The 25,515-nt window shown below is 31.2% G+C and overlaps 2 protein-coding genes across 2 annotated transcripts; both read right to left on the bottom strand.

Moving 5' to 3' along the window:
- Positions 1-16: 16 nt before the first annotated feature.
- On the bottom strand, positions 17-25,515 carry LOC113384007 (dynein beta chain, ciliary-like). The gene is made up of 40 exons (XM_026622078.1): positions 25,372-25,515; positions 24,914-25,084; positions 24,233-24,403; positions 24,050-24,132; positions 23,654-23,955; positions 23,280-23,589; positions 21,669-21,906; positions 20,484-20,675; positions 20,150-20,418; positions 19,893-20,085; positions 19,725-19,826; positions 17,872-18,892; positions 16,562-16,941; positions 15,561-15,714; positions 15,198-15,390; positions 15,009-15,123; positions 14,853-14,943; positions 14,504-14,584; positions 14,307-14,442; positions 13,772-13,995; positions 13,160-13,419; positions 12,824-12,996; positions 12,549-12,765; positions 12,320-12,484; positions 12,078-12,251; positions 11,714-11,986; positions 11,298-11,543; positions 11,014-11,238; positions 10,592-10,951; positions 10,230-10,529; positions 8,507-8,755; positions 8,274-8,430; positions 7,968-8,208; positions 7,713-7,914; positions 7,422-7,646; positions 6,871-7,358; positions 3,764-6,806; positions 3,380-3,691; positions 3,138-3,304; positions 17-3,068 (listed from the first exon to the last, which is right to left on the bottom strand). The coding sequence occupies exons 1-40, from the start codon at positions 25,513-25,515 to the stop codon at positions 17-19; spliced, it is 15,099 nt and encodes a 5,032-aa protein (XP_026477863.1).
- Positions 16,472-18,899, bottom strand: LOC113372923 (probable cytochrome P450 6a14). The gene is made up of 3 exons (XM_026613261.1): positions 18,139-18,899; positions 17,872-18,105; positions 16,472-16,941 (listed from the first exon to the last, which is right to left on the bottom strand). The coding sequence occupies exons 1-3, from the start codon at positions 18,809-18,811 to the stop codon at positions 16,526-16,528; spliced, it is 1,323 nt and encodes a 440-aa protein (XP_026469046.1). The 5' UTR covers positions 18,812-18,899; the 3' UTR covers positions 16,472-16,525.

Here is a 25,515-nt window from a genome sequence, read left to right as displayed (position 1 = left end):
GTTTGCTATAATTTTTTTATATTTGTAAAAGTAAGCAAACTCCGGCCATGGTCCACTTGGATGCTTTCTCTTTAGTTTTCAAGTTGAAAGTCCAAACAAATGTTCCACCTCGATGTCTTGTTTTATAGACTGGACATCTATATATGTTACGTAGATCTTGCTTGTCTTGTGTAATAGCTTTTACATAAATTATGGGCATTGCTGGAAAAAGTTCTTTGAGACGAGAGTCTACTATACTAGAAATATTAATATCCCATCGAGCTCCTTCCATGAATATTCCGTGAATATACGCACCTTCTTTTGGAGGGGCATTAAGATCATCTCTAGTCTTTTTGGTAACATCGCAGTTCAAACACATTTTGTCAAGAGGCCATTCATTTTTACGAGCTGATTGTTGCATGATTGCCGTTAAAAATGACTGTGGATTAAAAAAGCCGGACAACCACACAGAATTTGGTAGAACAAAATCATTGGCCCAACTTTCGATCTCTTTCAATCGTAAAATTAAGTCGTTAAACCAACCGCCTAGACTCAAAAGACTTGGATATGCCCTCTTAGTCCAACTTGGCGGTACCTGATCTAAAAATAGACATTCTTCTAACTCTTCCATATCTTTGGTTATAGTCAATTCGCCCTTTAAACCTAAATGTAATTCTTTCAAGCTTCGTTTGATTTCTCGTACTAAAATATTCATGCGTTCACATTCTTGAAATGCTACAATTATAAATGGTGTTCGTTCTTCTACACGTGCTGTGATTTCTGACATATTGAATTCTTCTGGTAATTTATCTGCAATATCATCAAGGGTCACTTTCACCTTTTCTTCTTTTGACATTGTAACCACACCAGATGTACTTGATTCCCTTGGTTGTAGTTCGAAAACTGTTCTGAACATATTTTCGGATTTAGACGTTAGAAAACCAATTTCAGCATTCGGGTGTAATCCGTACAGATATGGCGATTCATCCGGAAGCGTTTCATCTATGTAGGCATGATAACCTGGATATTCCATGTTTGATGGAGCAGCGAAACCAGGTGCAAAATAAAGTTCTCCTTCAACCAGATCAGGCTGCATATATTCATTCAAATATGTGAGACATAAACGTCTATCCCAATCATCAGTAATGTGCCCGCCGTACATAATTTCTCCGAAGAGATATCTTAAGTCTTCCCAAGGCACTTTATTATTATTTTCTAAATAATTTCTTAAGACATATACGCTTATAGTTAGATCTCCCGCATTGAATGGATATATTCGGTTCCACCCCTGAGGTCCAAATTTTCGGCGTTCAGCAACGACCGCATGAAAATAGCACAAGGAAAATAAAATAGATTTAAACTCAGCTTCTTTGGAACAAGTTTCTAGAATTTCTTGATTGAAATTATCTAGTGCTTTATGAAGATTTGCAAGCATGCCTGTTGGTGCCTCGTTTGTTATTTTAATAGACGATTCCAATATACCTTGAGGTATGATGTGAAATTCTGGTGCTGGAGCCGGTTCTGCTGATAAAAATAACCTGTAGTTTTTGTGAACACTGTCATCCATGCTTTCCATAATTTTTTCCAGTTTTACAAGCCATTTTGCTACAAGATGTATATTTTGCAACATAACCCACTGACCACATTTTGAAGCGATATTAATTGCATTTTCCGCAACTTTTTCTTGCCCCTGACCTAAAGAAACAATATGCAAATTTGGTGAGTCAGTATCAATATTAAGGTTTCTTGCAAGTTTTTCAACATCTTTAAGCGGGTCTACGCCTGGTGATAAAATAAAAAATATAGGTGTTGCAGCATTGCTTTCTTCAAATGATGTTTTAAAGTCAATGGTGCGTGTTTCTACAAATTGGGTTCCAAGATTTTCTTCGATAAATGTAGCCATAGCGTACGTCATGCGATCAGGTCTTAATGTACGCATCATACATAATCTCTGTAAAGGCGACTTATTTTTCCACTCCTGTGGAAACTTTTCTTTTTCTGGTGTTTCTGACTCCACAAATTTTTTCCATCTCTTGGCTGAAGCTACAATATCTCGGTCAAAATTGTTGAAAGACTGCAACGAAGCTAACAATTTTACTCCAGCCCATAGTGTATTTGTAAGGAAATCTACTGGAGAGTTTAATGGAGCTGCGATTGGAAACCGTAATAAAAAATCCAATTCCCAAGGATGTATTTCTTTTGCATTAATTAATATTTGAAGTGCTATCTGTGCAAGAAAAATTAATTTGTCATTTTCAAAAAGCCCTCTGCTCGTGTATAAAAATACTCTAAATGTTATGGAATTTAATAAATTAGTAACACGCTCTTGAAGTTTTTCTGCTGGCAAGGCTCTTTTAAGAGCATCTTTAAATACTTCGCTAAAAGCTTTTAATGAAAATTGATAAATCATGTTTATTTTATACAAATCATTCAAAATAAAGTACAAAATTGATGCTCTGCAGGCCACTGGTCTATAATGTTCTCGAGCTTCATCTATTTTTGCTGAAGTAGATTTTGCTTCAGATACTTTTATCGCCACTTCATCTGCAGTCTTTTTAGTTTGCTCTAAATTTATAACTAATGCGCTATCTTCTAAAACATTTGCACCCGCATTCGATAATCTTGTCAATAAATCATCTTCCAATGTTTTTAATGTTATTTTAAAATGATTTTGTTGTTTTGTAAGTTCTGATTTTAAATTTTCCAAATCAGGTCTTTCAGCTTTCACAACTTCTGCCAGTAGCTGTTCCTCCAAACCATCTTTCGTTACTGTAAAATTTATAAGTGTGGTTTGAGCTTGCATTTCAGGTTTATAATGTGGATTTGCTAGCTTTGTTTGTAGTATTAATTTGAAGGAAGGATGGTAATCGATTTCTTTGTCGCCGATTTTAATACATGTTCCCTTTTTATACAGTGCTCGTCCTAATAGTGGATCTAACACAGCATCTACATTTTCATAAATGTTTTCTATTAATAATACATCGCCACTAATAATAGCCTTTTCTATAATATCCATGTAATTTTTCATAGATAAACGTATCACCTTAAGGTTAGATATATATTTGTTTTTTATCCACTTTATACCTTGTCTGAAATTGAATGACAACACAAATTACTTGAAGTCAAATGCTGAAATATTAAAGCAAATTTTAGCTTACAATTGGGGATCAATCATTAGTGGCCACCTTGCTGAGTTAGTTAAAATTGTGGCGTTTTCAGCTGACATTCTATCACTTGGTAAACCTTCATTATTCCATACAGCTATTTGGGCTTCGTCTGTTAATAAGCTAAGAGTATCCAATCCAGTACTTCTAGGAATTTCAGGCTATAATATTTATTTGAGCCAAATAAATAAAATTAAATTTTTCGAATATCTTTGATACATCAATATTCATTATACTACCTTTAGTTTAGACAGATAGGGCAACCAGTATTTATCTTGTAAATCTACTCTATACGGACGAGTAAAACATCCGACGTAAGAAATGAAACAGCTTACGATTAAAACATCCCCTGGTATTGTAACACCAGATACTTTAAGGTCTTGTACATTTTGCCTCCAACGAATATTTTCTGATGCTAAGCCTGTCACTAGTCTATTTGCAAGATCGATAGTAGTCGCTGTTCTATCAGCCTCTTCTTCACATTTTATTTTGTCCATCTGAGCTTGTTCAAATTCTGATGTTAGGATTGAAAGTTTTGCTTCTAACGCCTAGAATAAAAATAATATATGAAACTCTGGAATTATAATTTATATTTGAATTTAAGAATTTGATACACTTACCGATATTTGATTTTTTAATTTTTCAAGTTTGTTTCGTGCATCACTCAAATCCTTGTTAGCTGTTTGTAATGCTCTTCTCTTTGGTTCTACTACTATAAATACTTCATAGTATTTATTTATATTTATTACCCAAGCACAAAGACCAGCAGCTGCAGTTGATTTGCTCATAATGTACTCAGGATTAAATTGATGATCATTTAAATATGGCTGCAAAGCTTTTATGATTTCTGGATGTATATTTTCTTTGTCATAATTAACCAGATCATTCAGAAACTGCGCTGCATTTCCCATTATCATTTTACAAGCTTTCCATGAACGATCTTTAGGAATTTTCCCTTTTTTTGAAAATAATACTAATACCGCTGCACACACATTGACTACTGCGTCCGGTGGTGAACCGAATGATCTTAACTCTGTTAAATTGTTTTTATTCAAAGTGTTTAAAGCTTCTTGTGCAGCTATTAGTGCTGGTTCTGCTCTTGCTAGATCATCAGCGCATACTTTTGCTTGAATAGTCACATCTTCTTCAATAATCCGTACTTTTTTCTCTTCACTTGCAGCGAAAGCTTTTTCTTTAGCAACTTTTTCACTTTCAGCTCCAACTGCTAATATTAATTTGTCTGCAGCTATATTTTTACTTGCTAGTTCAACTTCTTGTAACGCTAAAACCTTTTTAAGTGCTTCAACTTCTGTGGCGCATTGAGCTAATTTTGTCAAACCGTTCTGAAGACGATTAACGCGGTCTTTCAAATAATTTGTTTTCTCAAGCAAAAGCTTAGAATATAACGCTATTAATTCCAAAAATGATTTTGGCGTAGTATAGTTGTACCTTTTTTCGTTAGCCAAGTATGTGGCGGATATTTCGTTAACAGTTGTATGTACGTAAGACATATACAGAGATACTGAATTTATCATTTCTGTAGGTAGTGATTTCATTTCCGATAGAAAACTGGTAGATACCGATTGTAAAGCTTCTTGAGGCCATTCATAAAACCAATTTATTGCTGTACAATTGACTATTGCCGGAAATTTTCTAGCTCGTACTCTAAGGGTTGAACCGACAGGAGAAAAGCACAATACAACTTTTAGAATACGTCTTACTCTATCTATGAAATATTTCCAACAATTTTCACGCGTATCTTGCATATTTGCTTGTTTAACTTCATTTCTCATTGCACTAATTACATTTTCTAAGTCTTCGTCCGCTAGTAAATCTGGAATTTCTCCTGATGCTAAGAGGTCATTAATGACCACTAGAAACTCTTCTTTATTTACTTGAGCATCTGTCATTAAAAATACGGTACCATTACCTTTCAGTCCAGCTTTGAGATAGAGATGAGATAAATCAGTTTTAAGATCTGCCAGACAATACCCCTTACGTAATTGTATTTGAAATACATCAAGGGAGGATATGAATGCTGCCAGCCTTGACAATGATTGTTTACCGGAACCTCCCACACCTACCAATAATGCATTACCTCTTGGCGATTCTAGTATTCTATTTATCCTGCATATGTGACACATAGCATCCTCGAATAACACTAAATTCATGGCCCCAACTAAGTCATTATAAGTATTCATTGCTCCCGTCAGCAATGACGCTAATTGTTCCCAATTCTTTACAGGTAAATATTTAGGATCTCCAATCGATTCAGCATAATGCCAATAAATTAATGGTTTTTGGTGTATAAATGACTCATCAACTTCTTCAAAATTTTTCTTGCATATTTCATTTATTTGTTTTCGATAAGCGTCCTGATCTTTAGACTCAACAAGTTTGTCACCATAAACTCTTGTGGCTTCATGAACCCAAAGTCTAATGAAAGAATTAACGTTGGGTGCGGCATCTCCTGTCGCAAAAAGCATGCCTTGGAAAATATTTGATAAGTCTCTCAGATTAAATAGATAATGAAACTTAATTGCAGTTGGCAAAAAATTTTGTGCCATTCGTGCGTGAAGCATAACTGCGGCGCTTACTAATGACGGAACAAAACTGATTATAGCTGTTGTATATTTTGATGCCGGATTAGTCACGTGCTGAGTTAAAATTTGCGAGTAAATTTGATTAACAATGTCAGACGTGGGAAAACTTAGTGCGAAAATACAGAAATGCCGTTGCAATCGTGGATTTATAGTAAATGACCCTGCAGTAGGATTCATACACGATACATATTGACAGTTATGAATGTCTTTTGGCGTCAATTTTATTCTGTCATACCAATGACCATAATCGAAGTATTGTCTTATTAATGTGTGAGGTTGTACTGTACCATAAGCATCAACTTCGGGCATATTCATGTCATCTATGAAATATATCATTGTTTTTATTCCAGGTGGTCCATAATTTCTACCAGCTTTTTTCTCTAATGGCTTTTCCAATATACGTTGTAGCATTTCAGATGTAGTATAAAAGTTAAAAGGCACATTAGTAACTGCGTAATTGTCAGATAAACCAGAGAGTTTTTCTTTCATTAAAACACTTTTACCAGTTCCAGCTGCTCCAACGAGCATAACGGGCTTTTGTTGTTTCATGAGGACATCAATAAAAAATCTCAATCGTGTTGTTTCTCCAGTATTTACTAAAGTTGATTGAAGTGGTACATCAGTATCGAGTTCAAAAGGTTGGACCATGTTTGTCCACGGAATAAATGTTTTCGTTTCTTGATCAACGCAAAAATGAAAAACTGTGCCCGTATTAGGAAATCGAACAGTTTTGAATTCATTCAACCACCACTTACTAAACTCATTTCTCCAATCACATAGTTGATCTTGAAAAAGAGCCGATCCAAACGCCCAGATACAAGCAAATACAAAATATATTTCATACCATTCTTTTGGACAATCATTAGGTACGTTCGAAGGAGTGATAAAACAATCTAATAAATAGCAACATAGTTGAATTTGTGCTATATCTGTTACAGGCGTAATTTTTTTCAACTTTTTGGTGTATTCAAGGCAAGCCGGTATATATTTATCAAAAAGGATCATCAATAGTGAACGTTCACTTTGAGTTATTCGTTGATCTAGCCATGAAGACACATACCTAGAATAAACAAATTTATAAAACTGAAGCCTTAATATTTTAAATTTTAAATGCCAAAACTCACAAATTCCATCCCAAATCCACTGGATTAATATATAAAATTCCTGCTCGTGACACTGTAGCTGGAGTTGCGGTTCGTAAATTTGATATTTCAAATAGTAGTCTCATTTGAGGCGTTAAAGCTATACGCTCGTTGCTAGCTAAAGTTAAAACTTTATTATCATCCATGACGGTGTTAAGACTTTCAATCCACATAGGATCTATATCTCCGTCTAGTATTATCCATTTTGGCCCTGCTCCGGTGATATTCGCTAAATCTCTCATCAAAACACTAAATAGACCGTCTTTCCATTCTCTTGTAGAAGGGTTGATGATGCCAAATAATTCATCGTTAGTGACTGCTTTCGGATTTAAATCATAGTATATTGGCTTCAGGCCTTGGTTTTGATAAGTTTTGTTTAGTGTCTTCCAAACCATTGTTTTGCCAGTACCAGCATTACCCACGACAAATACTGAATGCCGAACTGCGAATAATTCTTCCAGCTGCACAATCTGTGGAGAAACCAATAGTAATATTTTTTTACTATATTATTACTATTACACATCCTCACCCACTTTTAAAACAAAACTGTCATCAGGTTGCAAAGCTAACTGCATAGATGATGTTTTCACTAACTTTTCGAATTCAGCATTTCTTTTTCTGGGTACATCCAATGTCGGAAAAAGGTCGCCTATTAAACCCATAAATATGGGTACATCATCGGTTATAATTTTTGGTATGTTAAAATCTCGCAAAGCTCTCATTAGAACTTGATCTTCAGGTCGTTGTCGATCACCTCGCTTGATAAATATATGAAATATAAACCAAAAAGTCATCTTATTGATAAAAATTTAAAGTAATTATACCTTAAGGGACCCTGCAACAACCAATACAGATTTTATGGCTCGCAAGCCCCAATCGTAATGGTCTTGATTTGACAGCAATTCTTTGCAAAGAGTATATAATGTTATAAATTTTCTGGCCAACAATCGAGCATCTTGGAAACCTTCAGCTACTAACATGATCTCACAAATCAATTCAAAATCAGGCACTACCATTGCACAAGGTCTACAAAAATGTATTATTATTTTCTTTTAATACTCAATAAAATTAAATTTTACCTAAACAGGGCTTTCAGATTTTCTGGTAATTCTGTACGACCAGCATATCCTGGATTCATTGTTATGAATAATCCGACTGTAGGAATTAAACGTATTTTGACGCCCATGAAATTAAAAGATTGTTTCTTTGTTTTAATTGCATCTTGAATTGTTTTCACTTGTACTGCTATCACTGAAAGAACTTCTACCGATATTCTATTGAATTCATCAAAACATCCCCATGCGCCAGTTTGTGCCAATCCTAATATAGTAACATTAATATTTACAAAGATTTTATATATCAGATTTGTAAAATTATTAAACAACCTTTATAAATATTTCCACAAGATCTGTAATCCATTTGTTCGGAGCAGTTAAATACGTATACCATACTTCCCAATGCTCGACCCAAGTCTTTCGTGGTTTCTGTCTTTCCGGTGCCTGCCGGTCCGGCTGGCGCGCCGCCCATGACAAGATGAAGAGACTGTTTGAATAAATTTTATTTTAGCTAAACTAATACGTAATATTAACACAAATTCATTTATTAACATTATTATTACTTGGGTTAATGTAATATAGCAGCGGTCTGTCAATGGTGTTATAACTAATCTAGGCGTATTACCCAAGTATTCGTATTGATATCGGAATTGGGCATCACATATATTTGCATAACAGTCGTCTAGTTTTGTATCCCACCTATGTCTGAGTTGGCTTTGCCATTGAAATGCATTTGAGGAATCCACTTTGCCATGTATCATTTTTGATATTACATCGCGGCAATGCACGTCTATTGTACACACCGTCATTACCTGGATAAAGTATTGTGTAATATATATATATATATATATATATATATATATATATATATATTATACACATACTTAGAATTTTTTTATATAATGTGCGTTTCAAGAGTTTTACTCATTTTCAGTATCTCTTCGAAAAGTAATGCCGAATTGAAAACCGATAAAAATGTTCAAACAGTTTATGATTGTTATGATCCATAGATTATGTTTGGATAATTTTCAAGCCAGAACATCTGGTGTGACATTGTAAAATATTATTACATAACGGTCCGGAAAATCGCTTCAATGTTACTTGCAAATATTTGTAATAATAGAAGATTTTAACTCAGAGAATATAACTATAACTCTATGATTCTTTTTTTCTCATTTTAAATGAACCATAAGGTGATTCTAAATTGCAATATGATTTTCTACGTGTTTTTTAACTTCACGAAGGAGAAGTTTATGTTTTCATAAAAAAATCCGACTCGCTAATTTTATGTTTTCTCGACGTTTCAAGCCATTCTGAATCGAATGAGACCGAATTTGGAAAAAGTATGTGTGTGTGTGTGTGTGCGTGTGCACCAACTGATTTTTTGCCGAAAATTCGACGATTTTTATGATTTTTTTTTTACGGTAGATACCATAGTCTTCTAGATCATACTAAAATATTACGGCCCTGCGACAAGCCGTTTAATTTTGAGAATTCTTCAAAGTTTGCAAAAATTACTATCGTTTTTTTGGCATTTGTCAAAGTTAGAACTTTGATCGACGTTTTCTCAAAAACGCCTGAACCGATTTCAGAAATTCAAAAACCATTTGATGTATCTCGATGAAGGATTATCGTTTCTCAGTTTTGTGCGACGATCGGCCCAGCTGTTTCTTTGTAATTTGTAAAAAAGTGTTAAACATTTCGTCCACATTTAAGCTCATACTACCGAACCGATTTTAAAAAATCAAAAACTGTTCGAACCGATTTTCATGGAACTTTTTTGGGCGATATATATCATGGTCTTATAGTACTCAGTGAAATATTACGGACTTACGACAAGTACTTTAATTTTAAAAATTCATCAAAATTTGAGAAAATGAGTAGTTTTGTTGACGTTTGTTAAAATTAAAATTAGACGATTTACCTGGTATAACGATAAACGCTTGGTCTTAATGAATATACTAAGCAATTAAAGTTCTACGAAAAACTGGCTCAATTATTAAAATTATTGATTTTTGAAAATTTGCTTTTAAAAAATACTTCGACCGGGTTGACGTGTTCGATTTTCAATAATGTGTAATAGATCCACTTCGAATACTTTTAACTACTCATAAACTAATTTATCTATAATGAATTAAGTCGATTATTTACACAAATCGGGAAGTTCATGTAACTTGCCTCAAGGCAAAATACCAATACCAACTAGTTTAATTATTAAATTACAGTTAGTCATACTAGATTTGAAAATTGTTTCATTGTTATCACATTGTATTTTCGTTTACAAACTTTTTGTCTATCCCCGGGACTCAAGTCTCCTAGCAGCCATCCTATTAAAGCATTTAGTTGCAATATTTGTTTTTTATGATAATCTCTTAGGGCGCTTTCGTGGCCCTCTTCCAGTTTTGCAAATGTTGCATTAGTTTCACTGGTCCACCAGATCTGAGCACCGCAAAGGGCTACCTGCGCTGGCCAGTCGAATACCCAGGCATCACGTGCACGTTCTTCGTATGTTCCTATCGCCTCGTGAAATAGCTTATGAAGAGTGTTTCTCATAGTCTCTGTTACGCGGTTCAGCCATACTTCGACCTGATTAAATACAATATTCAATATATTTATTTATTTACTCTATAATCTACAACTCAAAATACCTTTCCATTACAGTCGCACTCTTTTTTAAACGTTACAACCTCTTCATTTTCCTTAGACTCCATGGCAGTAGCTATTTTTGTTCCTGGTTTGAATACTAATTTAGCTAAACTGTCAAAAAGTTTTATCAAATGCCTCGATATTAAGTCAGGTCTATTTCCACTTGATAAAATATCTAACAGATCTGCTGAGGATATAAAGTAAAATCTTGGAAAAGCTAGTCGTTTTGTTTCTAAATAATCATTCAGAGCTTTTTCACAAACTATCAATTTGTGAATCAAAGTTTCTAATACTTCAACTAATCCTGGTTTATTTGTGGCATTTACTACATTTGGAGTTTGCAACATTTGTTCTAGCAGTATCTAAATATAAATAAAATACATTAATAAACACATAGTTTTTATATGTTTTTTATTTGAAGTACCTTAAATTCTTTGTCAATTTCATCAAACGTTTGAGAGTCTTTAGGAAGTTGAGCTCTTATATCTTCTGAACCTATAAATATAGATTCCAAGTACATCCATTTTCGTTGCACTTCAAACCAAGACGTAATAACTTGATCAGCACATGAAAGCTTTTTTTGCCAGCTAGATACTTGTCCAAGGAAATATCCGATAAATTTTGAAGTCATCAATGTTTGCAGTTGAACCTTAAAAAAATTCCTCATTGCAGAACGTTATTTCAATATATACCAATTTTTTTAGTTACTTGATTTTCCTCCAATGTTTCAATAAGTTCCTCTGATGTTTTGAGAATTTGCATATTAGTGCGTTCATGGGTTTCTTGATCAAATTCCATAGAACCCCAAACAATTTCAAGATCTTTTAATGTTTTTTCCATGCCCATTTCTTTTACAGCTTTGTCTACTATATGTTTTACTTCGTCTTCATATTGATGTAGCTGCAGGTCTAGTAAATCGCTCAATGTAGTATTTTCATCAGTGATGAACTTAACCTTAATGAAAAGGTAATTAAATTTATAAATTTAATTATACTTATAAACCATAAGAAAATATCAAATTAAGTTACCGTGTGTTTACGACCAAGTATATTAGTCACCTAAAAATAAATATACGAGGATAGATTATTTAAATAAAAGTAGTTTATGTAGATATATATTTTTACATTGGTGGATTGCATCAGCTCTTTCCAATGGCGATCTTTTATTGCCGGATTTTGCAATTCGGTTACTGCCCTCAAAGCAGTCATCAAATTTTTCAAACGGGCCTCAGCGTCTAAGAAAGGTGCCCAAGTTCTCACATCTTTATCGAGGGACCTTAGTTCTTTACCAAATTTTTTGCATTCTTGATCCATATCTTCGGCGTCAATTTTTTTCCATGGTGTCATTTTCCAGTTTTCGATATGTGACGCTATCACCAAGCACTCGTCCCAGAGTTGCTTTAAAGATTACATTATTTTAATAAATTTATATTAAATATAGTTAATAATGATAAACAAAGAGTTATAAAATTGTGTTATTTTTATTTACCTTGAGTAATATCAAATCATGTCGCACTTGTCGAATTTGCCTAAAATCCGGCACGTTCAATTCAAACAGAGTTGCTGATGAAGAGATTTTTTCCATTTGGTTTTCAAAACTTTCAACAGTTTCATTTGTTTTATCGATTAAATAATATGTGTTTTTACATTCTGCATTGAATAACTGAAAAAAAAGATTAAAGTTCTCATAACTCAAGTAAAGTGACGATTGAAGATTGTTTATTGTAGTACAGGTAGTTTTCGAAATGTATCGCGATATATTCCTTGTTGTATATCAAAAAGAGCCAGGCGTTTTCTAATCAAATTCACTTCATTTGCTTGAAGTGGTAGTACATTCTGCTTAACTCTGACTGCTAATTTTTTGCAAGCGTCCCATCTATCAGGCAACTCTGCGAGCTTAAAAAATCATTAAGTTATAAAATAAATTATCTCTAATATATTTTAAACAATATACTTATACTTTGGAATAAATATTATCTTCGAACTCCACATCATAATGTTTTAACATTTCAATAATGTCTTTTAGAGGTTGAAACATTTCATTAGTTTGATGTTCTCTATCTTTTATTTTCTGCAAATACTCCATGACTAATAATAGCCCTTCAAAATCTCCTTCGACAACAATTTTCTCCAGCACAGTATTAGTTTCATTTATGAAGTTTTCTAAATCTTTTAAACTAAAATCATCAGTTTTTGTTAATATTTATTTTTCAAATGTCGAATCATGTAGTTTACCTATTTACTACTTGATCAACAAGGTTTTGCTGGTACATGTTGCTCCATTTGCAAATTGTGTTCAGCACTGCATATTTGAATGGTCTCACGTCTAAAGATAGCCAACCACATAGAATTTTTTTGTCAGGAATTTCATCTTGCACAGTATTGTAATAAGTGTTGTAGTAATCGATCTAGAAGAATTAAAAAAAAGTACCAAAATTGATCATATCGAAAAAAATATCAAAATTAAATACACATTTAAAATTTTGGAAATTCTGAGAGTTAAGATTAAATATTAATCCTTGATTATAAGTATTGGTCAAAACTCCAATCTTATTTATTAATCATTTTCACCTGTGTTTTAAACATATCAAGTGTCGGTTTCTGCTGATTAACGGCGGCGTCGTCTTCATCTGATAAATCTATTTCTTCTTGGGTTAGATAGTGATCATAAACCAAAAATTGTAACATACATTCTGTACGATCGTCCAACCATAAATATGAATATTGATTCATTGATTCAGCAAATGATAAGGCTTCTGCGATTACATTTTTTACTTTGGCTAATACCTGTGTACGCATTTCGTTGATATCGATGTTTTCTTGGAGGTCTTCTAGAGAAATAAAAAATAGTAAACATTAATATTACTCATTGTCAGATGAAAATACTTAAATATATATTGATGGTTGTTTTACGAACATTGAATCTAGTACATGAATACGAATACAAAGTTTGAAGATGTTTAATTAACGACTGGACCTGATGGAATTGGATACATTCCATCATCAGGTTTACTGCCAAAAAGGAATTTATTAGGAAGTATATTAATGAAAAGTCTGATGGTTGCAGAATGTCAAAAAAATCTTTTAAAAAACTTGCTTCTTCATATTCATGAAGTATATGAGCATTACTACTACATAATCTTACTACAAGAATGAACTTAAAGTATCTCTGTTATTATTTACTTTGATAATATGGCTCTTCCTGATGTTCTGCTATTCTGGGTATGAGCATGCACTGGTTCATGATATCGTTTGTCAAATTCTCAAAAATTTCGTATAAATTATTGTCGACTTCAAAACTTAGAGACGGTTTGAATGTTATATCAGGCGCCGTAAGCATCATTTCCATTTCGAAGAATGGATATTGGCTAGTTAGAGCGCTCATCTCATTATTCAGATAAAACATACTGAAAAAATAAAATTGAATAAAGTTATTTAATTTGGATTTTTTAATTTTCAATTAAAAAGCAGATTAAGTTTACGACTTTATTTTTATTTAATAATTCATATTTAAGTCTGCTCGTTAATATTAGTTTATGAGTCTTATTCAATTAATCATAAGGTTGCTCGATGGTTGCTCGTTTGAATACAAAGATTGTTTTATCTTATTATTTTATGAGAATTGCATCATTGTATAATCATTTTGTTGCTTTATATTTCTTGATGAATTTACAAAAAATATCATGGAAATAATAATTGTAGACAAACTACATCATACCTCACACAAATAGAATGCATTAACTCATTTGCCACTAAAGAGTCAATATATTCCACATAAATTCTCCACTTTTTATGATACTCGACAAGGTTTTTCTGTCTTATTTCGTTTGATTGTTTTCTCTTATTGCATTGATCTACAACAATGATTATTAATAAATTGAAATTTAATTTGAATAATATAATTAATATGTTTACCTGGGTATTCTAATACTGTTTCCAATACTCGAGTGAGACTTGAGAATTTTGTCGATTTGGTTTTTGCGTTATCTAATTCACCTGTGGAAAAAGGCATTATCAGATATTTATTATAGCTTGTTTTTTATATTAATATTTTTAAAAAAATATGTATTAAATAATCCTAAAATAAAATAATAAACAGAGTGACAATATGAACATTGAAAACATTTATTTGTGGACAATTTTATCTAACAAAAATAATATATAATTATACGTTTGTCAATATACTTTTAATTACGTCTTATTCTATTATTTTTTTATTTATTTAGTTAGTTATAAATTTATAAATTGAGAAAATTAAACTCACTTATATCTTGTTTTAAATCGTTTGCTATGGAAGTCTCGAATACATCTGTAGAGAATTTACTATACGGTAATAATTTCAATTGAGACTCTTCCTGAAAATAAATTATGTAGATAAATTTCAAATTTGTTTTTTCATTAATGCATAAAAATTACTCACATGATCTCTAGCATCATTTTCTGTTCTTTCTATAATAGGCAGATTTAAAAATAATCTATAATTCATGTCCATGACAAATTTAATTTCATCAACGGATCGTTTTATAAGTTTTTTGCTGAAATTATAAATGTAGAATAATTTATGATTAATTGGAAAATTAATAATAAAATAATTAATAATAATTATTACTGTGCACAAAGATTATCCTTTCTGTCATTGAGGGCTAATAACTTATCCTTCTTGTTGCCCTTTCGAGTATAAATTGGCAAACCAGCCCACTGCCTCATTCTACCAAGAAGTTCTTGAACATTTTTTTGGGAAGTCACTATTCTGTTATGTAATGCTTTTAGTTTTTCATATAGAACTTCCAAATGTTCTGTATCTGAATTGAAAAATTATGGTATCACATTCATACACAGAGTTGATATAATATTTTTTTAATTAATTTTTAACTTAATTATTATTTCATATATTTTTAACTAATAGTTATTATATTTTATTATTGTACTTTTTTGTATCAATAATAATAATGATGATTCATAATTCGCTTACGATCACGTTCCCATGTCATGCTATTGATTGGCAGATCCAATAGTTTGTCAATTTCGGAAATCTCATCTCGTATTAAATCGAATTCTTGTTCATTGGTTTTCGATACTAAATCATTGTACCATTCCACAATACGATCTATTTTCATCGTTGTGCTCTGGAGTTTCAGTAAATCAAATATATGAAATGTGTTTAGAAATACATCACGTATAATAAATAGAGACAGTAACCATGAGCTTAACCATTACACCATGGAACACCCATATGTATAAATATATATATATATATATATATATATATATATATATAGTTCATATGTGATTTAGTAACAAATATAAATCGGGAAGAATTTTTCTTATTGTAACACATATACACAATCAAGTAAAAGCGTGACTTTTTAAAAAATATTTTTATTTTAACATTTTTAATTACATCAAGCAAAATACATTTAACTGCAGTAATAGTTTTAACAACAAATAACAAATTATACTATATATATATATATATATATATATATATATATATTAATATAATTATAGTTTAATGCGTAAAATGATCTAATAATAGTGAATAATTATGCAAAAGCTATTCACGCATGATGTTTAGTGACCATAATGAAATATAAAAATTATTTGAATTGTGAATTATGTGAATTTGAAAGTGATTTCTCTCATTGAAATTCCAATTCATTAATTGAATCTATAAATAGACAAACAGATTATCGGCGGGGTAATTGAATAAAAAAAAAAATTGTACAGAAGCATTCTAATGAACTAATTATTAGATAATCTAATTAAATACTTATTATTTTATTTATATCGGATTCGGCATCTTTTTCAAAGAATAAATGCAACAACAAAGTTCTAACAGTTATAAACAACTTTAACATATTTATTCAATAATAAATTATTAAATTTTACATGCTAATAATACAATACATATAACAATAATTTTGTACTTATATATTTTCAAAGTGATTCAAATTTCAATGTTATACCACCCACAGCAGCTGTTAGGAAGGATCGGGTGTCCAATTCAAGAGGTATTTTGGTTTCATTGCTTGGTAAAATGTTATAATCTCTTATGATCGTTATTAGTCCCAATCTCGTTTGCATCATACCGAACCTCATTCCGATACAAATTCTGGGCCCTTCACCAAATGGCAAATAAGTATATTGGTGACGTGAATTTTTAGCCTCTTCTGAAAATCGCTCAGGATCGAATTTTTCCGGATTCGGATATATCTCTGGATCTTTGTGCAGACCAATGACTGGAATGAACACGGATGTGCCTTTGGGTATCCAAAATGTTGTTCCGGGGAGGGTGTAATCTTTGCTGCATTCTCGTGTTAGAACAGGGAGTGTAGGGTATTTGCGCATTGTTTCTAGGGAAATAAATATTTATTATGTTTATCTTTAATATAATAAATTTACCAGGAAACGGGTTATAGTTCAAATCAACATCAACTATTCTATTATTTTTGTCTTCTGTTGTTTTATTTATTTTTTCTTGCTTTGTTATATATTCAATTTATTGAACCTTCTACATTTTTTTTCTCTACTCTATTTTGTTTAATGAGAGTGTTTCAGATTTTGATTGACAAAAATAAATTGTTATGAAAAAAAGAAAAAAATTAACGTATGTGCGCGTAATTAAAATACGTGTAATTTTAAAATATCATTTAGATGCGTCGTATTTATAAAACTGATATAATAGATTTAAATTTTGTTAAAAGCTTTCAAACTGAATGAGTTGCCAAAAGCTTACAAATTTCATATTTTACTTTACAATAAATATTTATGTAAATAATTGGTCTATAAAGTAAAGCGTGCTATCGATAAAATTTATGTTCGAATTTTAATATTAATTAATTTCGCAAATAACAACAGAAAAGCTTTTGTGTGAATAGCCAGCGACTGGAAAATTTATGATATTAATTTTAGTAATTTTGCTTTATTATTATGCTGTATTAATTTTTAGAATTCAATAAATTGAAAGTACCATTATCCTATAAGTATTAATACAATCAGTATCTTATTCGCTATTAAATCGTAAAATTGTACATACATTTATTTTACGTGCGTATAAAGAAATCGTATATAGTCTTACAAACTCAACTATTATTCTCGTATTATTTTTTATTGTAAATTGTTTAGAATATATAGAAAGTAGTACTAATTTAATGTTGTTAAAGCATTTGATCAATCAAAAATTTAATGGAAAATGAATGCACAACGTATTGAATTAAATTTATATATAAAAAAGAAATTATTAAGGTTTTGTAGAAGAGAAAGAAATACTATTCTATACAAACCATAAATGACTTTGTCCAAATAATTCATTTGAAGAATGCAATCATAAGACAATTTGCCATCGTTTTCATCCAAAATTCTATTGATCTCGTCTCTACATTTCTTTTGAATATCTGGGTTAACAGCTAACTCGTATAGACAAAAGCTCATTGTAGTCGAAGACGTTTCAAAACCTCCTAAATAAAACACGAATGCCTGAGCCGCAATTTCATTCAAAGTGAGAGCTGATTTGTCCTCTATTACTTCTCCTTCATTGTCTTCTAAATAGCCCTTAATTTTGAGTTGTATCAGCAATTGTAGAAAGTCATTGCATTTGACATTGTTTTTTTCACGAAATTGTATGGTCTCATCAATTCGGTCCAAAAAGAATTTCGTAACCTCTTTATCTATTACGGTGATACCTAATCTACGCGATAAAGATTTGTATGTAAAAGCAAATAATTGCTTCACTATGCTGAAAATATTATTCTGAAAAACTTTTCTGCCAATTTCTCTGAATTCAGCATCCGGATTTTTTAATGTGTTACATTGTATTCCTAATGCACATGATCCTATAACATCTGTTGTAAATCTTGCTAAAACATCCTTAATTTCAAATGTAGATTTTTCAGCAACTGTTTCTTGCATATATTCTTTCAATTCATTCACGTTCTCCATCATGGTGCTATACATCATCTTCATTTTACCTGATGTAAATGTTGGGGATAATTTCTTACGCAATCTTTTCCATTTTTCATCTTCGATGGAAAACAAGTGCGCGGATAGTGGATCATCCTTTTCATTATAGTATTCACCGCGATTGTGGAAATATTGAAAATCTTTAACCATAATATTTTTTATTGCTTCTGGATCTAATACAACTAATGTCGGACTGAGTAAGGTGAAATAGCCTGCGTAAGGGCCTTTGCCTTTGAATTTATTATATATTTCTTCTACAGCCATTCCAATAGATGCTTTGCCAAAAAATACTTTGCCAAAATTTCCAAAAGGAAATGATGGGCTTTGGTGGGGTATATTTCTTGACTGCCAGAATTTGAATGCTTCTTTGGTTCTCCAATAAATAAAACCAATAACTAAAGCCAATATGGCTAGCCACCATCGTAAACAATTACACTCACTCATAATAATACTTTATAAATTTTCTACTATGTGCTTATTTTTTTCTATAGACGAATAAATACACGTTATCTTCCGCCGAATGATCGGCGCGTACTGGAAGAACGAACACAAACGCTTGGAACAACATCCGCGTCATTTGATGACTTTGACTATTAACTAATAAATATAATATCGTACAGAGCTAAAAATGGTCTCGCCAGTTTTTTATAAATTATTTTTTGCAAGGAGGCATCTGGAAATTACTTCTGTGATTTCAAAATATTAACACGTGCATCACGATTGCATTCTATCAATTTAACGTTTCTGTATAAACACGTGAATCAGTATCATTCAACCTTTTGATAATTCACATAAAACTAGTTATGATAATAGTGTCGAGAACTTTTGTGTCGTGTAAGTCATTGCTCGTAAAAAACTTATGGTGAACAATCTTATTGTATAAAATATCTCATATATATACTACATGCAAACATTCCTAATATAAGTTTTCTGGATCAGGATCAGGAACAGGATACAGATTTCTCATAAAATAGATATAAATGATCGGGGAGGTTTTAATATTAAAATAATTTTAAAAATCTGATTTTTAAAAGGTTTTTGTTCATGTCAAATGAGTGCATTTTGGTACTAAAAATATTACTTTCATCGACAAATAATAAATTAAGATATATAATATTATTTTTTTTTTATGATATATATATATATTTATTTATTTATTTATTCTATATTTACTTACCTGTAATTCTTCATTCCGGGAATAAAGAATTTTCCCAGATTCTGGTAAATCTGTAATTTCCATTCTTGATAAGTATTGCATTTCTCGTAAAACAGCCATCAACTAATAAAAGAAAAACGCGAACAGTGATTGTTATTTATAATAAATAAAAAAATAACTAACATTTACCTCATCATCAAAATTTGCTGATAATATCTTTTTATCTTTTTTGATTATCAAATTTTTTGGTAATTTTTTATCCAGTATTGATGGTACAAGAACTTTCCACGAATCAAGTACCTTTTGTTCAAACGAATTTAACATAGCAATTGTTTCATCATACTTTCTGCTTACTTTCTTTCCTTTTTTAGACTTCAAAATTCTGAGTAAAATATTTGTTTAAATAATAAATAACCTGAAGACAAATTATAAATTACAGTGCTTACTGTTCATCTAAATGATCAAAATCTGCTCTAGGTTTAGTTATCCTTGCTTTGAGTTTTCGTATCCAGGATATTGCACCTGTAATTGGAGGTTGCCATTTATCAACAGGAAAAGACTTTGGATCAGATTCGTAAAGTGCGGATCCTTCTGTGAAAATTTTGCGAACTTGATCTATCTGCTCTTTAAACATAATAAGTAAATCATTGAACTTGTGGCCTATTCGTTCTCGGATTATTGGCCTTTCTGGTAAACCACCGAGAATAAATATTATCTGAAATTCAATCATAAATAGTTAAATATAATAGTAGAAGAACATAGTCTATTATATTATTGCACCTTGAATAAACTATCTAGATTAAAAATATCGTCTAATGCTTGCTCGAGGGTGGCGGCTAACTTTCGATCCAAATCGCTGCATTTACTTTGGAAATTTTCAAAATCTGCTTTGAATTTCTCACATTCGGGATCTAAGGGATCGTAACGTACTGACCCAAAATTCGCGTACATTGTAGTGAAATTTTCATAAATCTGAAAAAATTATAATGGAGAATCAAAAATAAAAAACGATAAACGATAGGATGGGAAGAAAAAGTAAAATATGAAATATAAATATAATATAATTTGAATCTTATCAACTATAAGATTATTTTAATTTTTTTTTCCATTTAATTAAATATATTTTGAAACGTACTGTATCTGACAGTCTGGTAAGAGATCACAGTAAATATTTATACAAATAGCTCATAATAGTTGATTATCTAATTTATTTAACATTTGTTATTTATAAAGATATGAATATACACATGCCTATATACACATACAAAAATACAGGCAAAAAAAGAATAACTATAACAGTATTTTTTTCTTATATAAGGCGATAATTAATTTTGTTTATTTGCAATATGCTTTTTACTTCAATTTTGATTTCATTTAAATCTATGGATCATTTTATTTTATCCGTTATACAGCAAACTGGCTTGTCTACATTTGGCTTTCGACTGTTTAACATATAAATTATCTGTCTAGTTTCATGGTCATAAATATCCTGATTTGTTTTGAATTTTGGAATATGTTTTGATTTCATGTATTAGAACACATTCTTCTACTTAAAGTGATACGTTGTTTTTTAATTTATTAGTGCTTCTATTGGGGTGAGATGAGGTAAACGTGGGCAGAATGCACATTTTATAATTGTCATGATTAGGCAACAGAGAACACAAGATAGATCTAGTACGTTGCCTGGATCAATTCATATATAAATAAAAAACTATAAACCTGACTACTTTTAATTCTTTTTTGAGGAGCTTTTTTTTAAATTTATATAAACAATCTTATAACAAGGAAAAAATTAGGGTGATTGTTAATAATGTTTGCTGAATTAGTACGGAATAGTTTATACCAAAAATGTAATTACCACACTAATTCATCGAATAAATAAATATTGTTACAAAATCATAATTTAATTACTATTTGATATACACAATAAATATAAATTCATAATGACACTGTGTGATTACTCACCTCAGCGATGCGCATCCCGAGCGGTCGGCCTGTTACACCTCCTAGTTCCACTTTCTCCAATTTCAAGAACTCGATGGCTGTTACCAAGATATGGTCCAGTAATCGCAATCGTTCACAATAACGGTCAAAGCGTTCAAATGCCGCGTCTGTGCGAAATGTCCAGCCGCTCTTCGGCGGTTTGAAGTCGCGGGTCCGGGCTAGGGCGCATGGGTTGACGCGATACTCTTCGAAAGTTTTCCTGAAATAAATCATTATGAAACATACAATTTATCCTTATATAATAATTATATATTAGAGCCAGCTGTGGTGTAATCGGTGAGAAGATGGGTTAGCACCAACTAGTCTCGAGTTTGATCCCAACCGCAGTCAAGCTCTATATAAGGCAGCATGATATCTAACTTCTAATTGAGGTTATATATCTTAAATATAATCTATAGTGAAAACTGCCTTGTGCGAGCATTGAAGAAGACTAGTTAACCACTAGGTTACCCTCTCAAAGAAAATAACATATTAGCAATGAAAGTTAACAATTACAGCTCAAAACTAGTGGGGCGCATTACATCGTGCCTTAAGCAAATTACTGGAACTTCTCGTTTATTTTTTTTTATAAAGATTAACATTAATGAGATAAATTTATTCTAAAAAAATTAGATTTTTGAGAAACTATAAACTTTTGACAAAAATTTACTTTTTTTTGAAAAAAAAAACTTTTTGAAGAAAAATTTATTTTAAAATATTTTGGAAATTCTGAACTTTTTTTCAAAGCAATCGTACTGCTTTAACTGCATAGAGACGAAATATAGAAGCGCGTAAGCGCCGCGTCGCCGTCTAACGGATAAACATTGGTACGGAACCCATAGGAATGTAAACGAAATTTATACTTATTGTTAAAATCTTTATAAAATATCTGCTAATTTGATGTGCATATGTCTAATGATCATTTTTGACCGCCAAATGACATTTTTTTTCTCTTTTGTCACTAGATCTCCGAAACCGCTAGACCTGCCTTCATGAAAATCAGTTCTCTATCTTATTATTACAAGTAAAATGTTTTTTGAATTATTCAAATCAGACGCTCCGTTCTCTTAAAAACTGAGTTACCGTTTTTGGCACTTTTTGCCCCATATCTTCGGAACGGCTAGACCTGCCTTCGCCTAAAACTAATCAGCACGTCTCCTTATCAATACGTATCGAATGTTTTTTTGAATTATTCAAATCGCTTCATCCGTGTTCTCGAAATCGCCGATGAAAATTTGTATCCACACACACACATACATACATCCATTTTTTCTAAGGTATGCCACAATGTTCAGAAGGTTTTGAAACGTAAAGATATATAAAAAAATTTATTTTTGATTTTTTTGCGATTACTATAACTTGCCCTACGGGAAGTTAATAAACTTATATAATATTGCTATAAGTTTTTATTTTAAGGGGATGATAAATTAAACCAGGTTTAAATTGTTTATCAACCCACTGTCCTTACTAGATCTTAATTGAAAACTTATATGAATATATCACTAACTTTCAATTAAAGTTTTTATAACACATTTAAATTTCATAATTGTTTCATAGAATCCATAATTGATATAAATTGTAATGATCACATACTTGAATAAATCCAGCAGCTTAAGGACAGCCGCAATTTTCTGATGGCCATCGTCCGGCTCTCCTCGTAACAGTGATCTTGTATCTAAACCTTTCGAGCACTGCTCTATCACCATGTTGCATGTCAATCGAAGTAAGGTGACAATTCTGGCATTTTTACAATAATAGCGACAATTGGCCCATAATAATGTTGTACAGTGAAGCATAGGTTTTATAAGAGGTCCAGAATCCGCAAATGGTGTTGCTTCGAATTTCTCGTAATGTGGGCGCATAGGATGAAGGTAGATGCATATTTCTCGTGCTTCGTTAAGAGCTAATAATTGATGAAATGATACTTAAAAATATTATAAAAAATGAATTAAGATTGTATTTCTGACCTGCAACACAATCTCTGAACATTTTCATATAACATGGATAAAACACACTTTGTGTTTTTTCTAATATTGCTGCCATTTTTTTAATTCGGGGGTCTCTAAGCTGGGTGTAGATATACTCTAAATTTCCCAGTCTGGTATCCCAGAATTCTAGTTCTGCGATAGGTCCTGGTTCATCAGGCATCGTGCTTGATTTGGCTGAGTTTTGGAAGAATTTTGTAGAATCTTCACCTATAACATCTGCAAGTCTGCGTGTCCATTTAATTACGACGCCTTCTATTGAAGCTTTCAATTTTAAATCACAACTAGAGAAAAATCATATATAATAATATTATTATACATATATATTAATTTATTAATATTTAATTAAAATTTCTGTATAAATCAATCTATACATACTCTTCAGGGTTTTCATCGTCGGGTATACTTTCGACTCCAAGTGGCATAGGCAACATAGTCTTGCTCTCCACATATCCCCGAATCTAAAATTGTATAGCATTTTCGATAGAAATTTACTTAAATTGAAAAATATAGTAATATTTGATATTATATAATTAACAAAATATTAATATATTTATTTACTTCATGAACACTATTCAGAATCCCTTTAAGATGCGATTTGCAATCTGTTCGAACTACTTCAGGCCATGTTTCCGTATTCTGTTTATTACTTAATAATGGTGTTATAATTTCTTCAATGAATACTCCAAGTTGTTCGACCGGTTTAGAACTCAAATCTCCACAAACCATCATCTGAATAATAATTAATCAATTTCAATTATTAACTTTTATTTATAATTGCTGGTTTAAAGCATGAATCATAGACGACTGATATTCAATTCAAATGTTGTGATTTCTTTCTATACTTTTTACAAGAGACTGCAATATATTTTAATATGGATTTTAATATGTAGAATAAATTTAATTTATTAAATCTTATTTAATTCTTCATTTACTTTAATATAGAGTTTCCTGTAAATGATTGTTTAAGTAAATAATTACTTATATTCCATCGGCGCTATATAAGTATTTCATACACAATGTAACAATTCGGCAGTATAAAAAAAATGTGCATTACTTTTTGTGTAAAATAATATAATATCAATTATATAATCAAAGTCATAAAAGTCAACACATGCCACTAGATTTGTTGCAATATTATTATGACTTGTTTTTATTACAATAATTAATCGTTTCTAAGAAATGATTAGAGACTCTTGCACGCATTTCAATGATTTGTTTATAATTTTTATTGTCTCTTACCTCATCATAGTTTTCTCTTGAAATTTTTACCGGGTTTACACGAACAAAATAGCAACTTTTAGATCTGCTTACAGTTGGAAAAGTAAAACTGGGACACAATGATCCCGTCGAATTAATGTAAAAGAATAAAGTCGGAGTTTTTGGATTCCTGAAGTACTGTATTATCATTTCCTATAATAATTAATAATTTGTAATTTAATATTTATATTTTTCATATATATGATTCAAGAATAATATTTATGTATGTCATCGTGTATTATACTTATGTAATATGGAATTATGAATTTCATTACATGTGACTCATGTGTCTACATATGTGTATAATTTCATAAGTGTTTGTACATAAGCTGTATGACCTCGCACAATGTTAAATGTAAGTACTAATAAAATGCACAGATATATCACGCATAAATAGAGATCTATAAATAATTTGAATGAATAATTATTTCTAATAATACCTTATAATCTTCGATGGACAGCATCTTCTGCCATTTATCAGATTTCAATCTGAGGCTTTTAGTTACGTAACGTTCAAGAAAGTCCAATCTGGGGTCTGAGTCGTCACTCGCCGCCCCTTTCTTGGAATCCGGTTCAACATCCAT

The sequence above is a fragment of the Ctenocephalides felis genome, unplaced genomic scaffold, assembly GCF_003426905.1.
Source record: "Ctenocephalides felis isolate EL2017-DRISC unplaced genomic scaffold, ASM342690v1 CF-g0.4_SCAFFOLD_00845, whole genome shotgun sequence".
NCBI lineage: Eukaryota > Metazoa > Arthropoda > Insecta > Siphonaptera > Pulicidae > Ctenocephalides > Ctenocephalides felis.
This window is presented reverse-complemented; position numbering and strand designations above follow the sequence as displayed.